This window comes from Cibotium barometz, chromosome 61 (genome assembly GCF_041138505.1).
Source record: "Cibotium barometz isolate CiBa-2024 chromosome 61, ASM4113850v1, whole genome shotgun sequence".
Taxonomy (NCBI): domain Eukaryota; kingdom Viridiplantae; phylum Streptophyta; class Polypodiopsida; order Cyatheales; family Cibotiaceae; genus Cibotium; species Cibotium barometz.
In genome coordinates, this window is record NC_141106.1 from 12,468,516 (window position 1) to 12,474,701 (window position 6,186).

General features: G+C 45.3%; 1 protein-coding gene across 2 annotated transcripts in view; it reads left to right on the forward strand.

Annotated features, from left to right (window-relative positions):
• LOC147604558 (single myb histone 1-like) overlaps positions 1–5,638 on the forward strand; it is a 29,144-nt gene extending 23,506 nt beyond the window's left edge. For both annotated transcript variants that reach the window (XM_086794858.1, XM_086794859.1), the window contains exons 6-7: positions 4,327–4,732; positions 4,889–5,638. In XM_086794858.1, the coding sequence (XP_086650984.1) occupies positions 4,327–4,732; positions 4,889–4,935 (453 nt within the window). In that variant the 3' untranslated portion in view covers positions 4,936–5,638. The remainder of the gene's footprint in view (positions 1–4,326; positions 4,733–4,888) is intronic.
• The last annotated feature ends 548 nt before the right edge of the window (positions 5,639–6,186 follow it).

Genomic DNA, 6,186 nt, shown 5'->3' on the forward strand with positions numbered 1-6,186 from the left:
GAGCATTGTATATATGGTAGGCAACTACAGTGCCCCCACAAGAAAGCTCTTGGACAGAAAGATGCTCAGTTAGAGCTTGTGCATACAGATGTATGTGAGATGCCTCAGCTTTCTTTGGGAGGGGCAAAATACTTTGTGTCTTTTATTGATGATGCCACACGCAAGGTGTGGGTTTATCCTCTTCGTTTGAAGAGTGATACATTCTCAGTGTTTCAGAAGTTTGTTGCTCATGTTGAGAATCAAACTGGCAAAACACTGAAGGCTTTGCGTTCCGACAATGGTGGAGAGTATACGTCCAAACAGTTTCAGGACTTTTGTGATGCTAAAGGCATCAAGAGGGAGCTCTCTACTCCTTATGATCCTCCACAAAACGGGACAGCAGAGAGGATGAACAGGACCATACAGGAGAAGGTCCGTTCTATGTTGTCACATGCTGCATTACCTCATGGTTTTTGGGCTGAAGCTGTTATGACAGCCGTTCACCTTATAAACAGGTCACCTAACACGAGGCTTGGTGGGAAAGTGCCAGAAGAAGTATGGACAGGGAAGCCTCCGTCATACAAGCACTTGAGAGTGTTTGGTTGCGTTGCGTACGTGCACATACGCAGGGAAATGCGCACCAAACTTGATCCTAAGTCTCACAAATGCATATTCCTAGGATATGGTGACAGAGGTGAAATGGGGTATAGACTTTGGGATCCCATAAATAGAAAGATCATACGCAGCAATGATGTCATTTTTGATGAAACATGCATGTATAAAGAGCCTGCAAGGCAACAGGAGCCTGGCAGAGTCATCTTTGATGATGATGGACATCATGGACAACAACAAAGGGCTGTAAATCAGCCATTACAGCAGGAAAACCAGCCCTTAAATGGTGCTGAAAATGGTCCAAATGGACAGCCAGATATGGCAGAAGATATCCCTATGGATATACCACAGTTGGAGGATATACCGGGCATGATTTTTCAGCCTTATGGCATGGAACAGGAGCCACCAATGGGTGATATGCAGGCTGGACAGCAACCTGCAAATGATGGTCATTGGGTACGGAGGTCCACTAGACCCTCCAGAGCCCCTGACAGGTTTGTTCCAGGGGTTGACTATTTGATGCTTACTGACTGTGGGGAGCCCTCATGTTATAAAGAGGCTTTACAGAGGGCAGACAAAGCTCTATGGGAGCGTGCCATGAAGTCAGAGATGGATTCTCTGCATAAAAATGGAACTTGGAAGTTGGTGCCTTTGCCTGCAGGCAAGAAGGTTTTGCCATGCAAGTGGGTATACAGGCTCAAAGTTGCATCAGATGCAAAGCCAAGATACAAAGCCAGGTTAGTGGCTAAGGGCTTCAAGCAGCAATATGGTGTGGACTTTGAGGAGATCTTCTCTCCAGTGGTCAAAATGACCACACTTAGAGCTGTGTTGGCTTTGGTTGCGCATGATGATCTGGACTTGATTCAGATGGATGTGAAGACTGCTTTTCTTCACGGTGATCTCCATGAGGAGATATACATGCAGCAGCCAGAGGGTTATGCAGTAAGTGGAAAGGAGAAGCTTGTATGCAAGCTGAAAAAGAGTCTTTATGGGCTCAAACAGGCACCAAGGGAATGGTATCATAAATTTGATACATTCATGAAATCTCAGAAATTCAGGAGAAGTGACATAGATCACTGCTTGTACACCAAGAAAGCTTTGGATGGCAGTCTATTGATTCTCATTTTGTATGTTGATGATATGTTGATTGCCGGGAAATCTCGTAAAGAGATTGATGCTTTGAAGAAGAGGCTGCATGAGACCTTTGACATGAAGGATCTGGGTGATGCAAATCACATTTTGGGTATGCGGATACTTCGGGACAGAAATCAGCATGTGTTGTATTTGTCTCAGAAGGAATACATTGGCAAAGTCTTGCAGAGGTTCAATATGGACGGGGGGAAGAAAGCTAGTACTCCTCTGCCTCCATATGTGAAACTCAGTGCTATGGACAGCCCACAGTCAGATAGAGACAGGGCTGATATGGCCAAGATTCCGTATGCTTCAGCTTGTGGCAGTCTCATGTATGCCATGGTTGCTACTAGGCCGGACATTGCATTTGCAGTGGGAGTGGTTTCTAGATACATGGCCAACCCTGGCAAGAAGCATTGGGAAGCAGTGAAAGGTGTCATGAGATACCTGAAGGGCACACAGGATTTGTGCATTTGCTTTGGCAAACAGGATGCATTAGTGCATGGTTACACGGATTCGGATTATGCCGGTCATCCAGATAACCGGAAGTCTACTACCGGTTATGTATTTACATTCACAGGAGGTGCTGTGTCATGGATATCCAGGATGCAGAAGTGCACTGCCTTATCTACTACAGAGGCCGAGTATATTGCAGCCACAGAGGCTTGCAAGGAGGCATTATGGCTATCTCGGTTAGTGGTTGATTTGGGCTATACAGGGGATATTCCATTGTTGCATTGTGACAGTCAGAGTGCCATTCAGTTGGCAAAGAACCCTGTTTTTCATGCAAAGACGAAGCATGTGGATGTGAAGTATCACTTCATCAGAGAGGTGATAGAGAACAAGCAAATTCAGCTTGTTAAGATTCATACGGATGACAACCCGGCTGATCTGTTGACAAAGAGTTTGCCTCCGGAGCGGTTTGCTCATTGCAGACACTTGATGGGCATTGGATGAGGCCATTTTCAGCCTTGATATGGCCTTGTATATTATCATGTACATGCTGATTTTTTTTCTTTTCTTTTACTTAAGGGCACTTTGCCTTTAAGTGGGAGGTTGTTGGGGTAAAGGCGTTATGCCCACCCTTATAGTGTGTACAAGCCCATAAGTTATAGTACATAGTACACTTAGTACTTTTAATGTACTAAGTGCACTATGTGTACTAGTGCAATATACATGTGTGATAGGGGAGTCACACACTCATGCTTTTCATGAGTTGACTTATCCCCACAACTCTCTCTCTCTCTCTCCCTTGCTTCTCTGTGTATGTCTCCCATGAATGATCTCTAAACCCTAATTTCAGGTTTCTCCCCATCACCCTGGCAGCATGGGCGCCTCTGCCTTGGACAATGGTTGGCAGCAGTCTACCAGCCCTGCTTTTTTTGGGGGGGGGGGGGGGGGGGGGGGCGTTCCCACCTGTCTGTAGCTACTTGGGGGTTATGTTTGACGGGGTGGACGAGGATATCCTCATTTGAGACCCCTGCCATAGGCATGCCTCTAGTGTGCGGGGCTATCCTTGCTGTGGTGGCGGTTTGCCACTGAATCAGCGGCGCTAGCTTCAGTGGCTAGGGGGAGGACTGGGCAATGTGTTCGATATGACAACAAATGAAATACTGGCAAGGGAGCACAGATAAGTCTATCCTTTGAATGAAGTGAGAGCCATTAAATTGGGGGATTGTGAGGTGTGGAGGAAGTTTCTTTGGTGAGGGGATGATCAGTTGGATGGACAGGAGGCCTAGAACCATGGCAACTACTGTTGACTAGGGCTCTCAATCATCTGTCCAAGATGCGGTCCAATCACCGGGAGAAGCTCGTGGTGGGCAGAAACTGCATGGATTGAGGGGCAGGGGAGGCTGCACTTAGGCTGCTAGGTGGGGGGACTTCAGCTTGTTGCTTTCCTGACATTTTTACTCGTGAGCAACGAGATGGATCATGGGATACACCACCAAACACTCGCAACATTTTTCTGCCCATGCTTGATAAGAGACATGCTAGTGCTCTGACAACTGATTCAAACTTGGGTTTCTCAGGGACCTGATTACAAATAGTTTTCTGCTCATGGGACCCTATTATGACTTAAATATCCAGGTTCTTTTCATAGGTGGCATCCACACTGACATCTGTATCACACATGCAGTCAACTTGGCTGCTTCATCTAAGGGACTTTTGGTTGGCATGCTTTGCGTGTTCAAGATCTCATTGGATGGACAATACCTACATATCTGATATAGATCTCATCCCTTATGCAATGAGATATCCATTATTTTCTGCAATTATAAAAAATAAGATATTTGATAAAGCGGCAGTAGATTTATAAATCAACTCCTTGTGCCTCTATGCTATCAAGCAAGTGTGCCTTTTGGAGCGTGTTCTAGAATTTTAGCCATCTAAGCTTCCATGTGAACAGCTTTTCATGCTTTTATAGTAGTCCTTTTATATGGTTGTCCAGGAAGAAGGGGAGACCTCAGCCACCCATCAATTGTGGATGAGGCATCTCCCTATTCATAGAATTAGTTTCTATACACTATTGACATACTGACATTAGAGGAAGGACCTCTCTAGACATTGTTTTATTTGTTTACAACCTGCAATTTGTCTTCGTAGGTGAAGCAAAATTATAAAGTGAACATGGCTGATCTAACTTTGAAGTCTGAAGGAATACTATTACAAGCACGTGATGAGAGAAAGGAAATATACCAAGGAGTTGTGAAGGGCATTGATATGGATTCTCCAACAAAGAGGCCTTTGCAAGATGGCAGTTTTTTGGAACCATCAAAAAAGAAACTCAGAGGTGGACCAGCTGCCAGATTTGATATTGATTTTGCAAAGTTAAAGTACAAAACAGCTCAAGAGGCTGCACGAGCGGCTGCTCTAGCTGTGGCTGAAGCTGAAGCAGCAGCTGCTGCGGCTGACATGGCTGCAAAGGAGGCGGAAGCTGCAGAAGCTGAAGCTGAAACTGCTGAGATTGCTGCAGAAATAGCAGCCCTTGCTGCACGACCTTCCAAAAAAGGTATGTTAAGGCGACTGGACTGATATGTCGATTTCAAAGGGAAAGGCTCGTGCACAGGCTTGTGTATGTGAGAGGTTTATTGTCTTGTCTATGATACATTTGTGTATGTACCCATTTCTCATTCTAACTGGGTTACTTATGCTTTGTGATAATCAGTCCGTGGGGCCTCTCTTCCTGTGGAGGATGTAGCGATTTCAGTATGAGGTGTCCAATGGAAGCCTGTCTTACATGATATGTTAGGATGGTCTATCCCACGTGTTACTTTTGTTCAAAAGGGAAGAACTCGCTGTGCATGAGCAGGTGGAAGTAACAAGTTACCAAAGAACCTTTCTGACATTCAGATTCACAAGACCAGAATCAAGTAAGAGTCGGCACACGTAACATTTGTTGGGCTCAGCAGTGGAAAGGTGGCTATCATCGCAAAAGCATGGGTATACTAAGTGGAGCGCTAGAGTCCCCCCTCAACCACCCTCCCCCCCTCCCTTTTGGTTCTCTCTCTCTCTCTCTCTCTCTCTCTCTCACACACACACACACACACGCGCGCGCGCGCACGCACACCCCCCCTCTCTCTATCTCACATACACGTGCACGTCCACACACACACACACACACACACACACACACCTCTCTATCTCACATACACACTTTTAGGCCTTTTTTTTGAGGTCTACATATAGCTTCTTCCTTTGAAGTACAATTTCTTAACCTCAAGTGGTGGCCTTTTTCTTCTATTGGGTTAATTGATGGTTAATAGTTCTCTTTTACTGGAGTGATGGGGATTAGTCCAGGAAACCTCCAATGGTACATAATTCAGAGCTAAGATTTCTTGTAAAGAACCGTGTCTTAGATGTATCTCTCAGCGTTTGAAATCTTAGTATTGTAATAACCAATCCAACGCTTTCATAAGTGTATCGAGCATATTCTTAGATGTTGAGAAAGGTGGCAGCATTATAGAATGTGGGCGCATGGTGGTGTGGGACCTGAACGAGTACTAGGTAACATTGTAGGCAGAGAAGCATCACTTACATGGACTGGTCACTTACTGCTAACAGCCACTAACACCGTTGTGCTATCATATTTGAAGAATGCGAGGAAACTCTCACCTTGTGCAACCTCATCTCTTTAGTAGCCAAATCCTACTCAATGATTCATCTAGCCATGACGAGAGTGCGCAGTCCACTCATCAAGAGCTGCCACACTCATCAAGTGCTGCCTGCTCGACCTAATTTTATCTTGCATAACTGCACTTCTCCATGCTGCTGCTGTGCCAACTTGGTCCTGGAGCTGATTCCCTTTTGCCCTTCATTTGGTCCCTGATCTTTTTCACAGAAGTAAAATACATCAGCAGTTATTTGAGTCCTGGATTTCTCATAACTACTACTTCCACTCTTCTTCATGAAAGTGATAAGAGCCAAATGCATCTAACATGGACAGGGATGCACTTGGGCACCTTT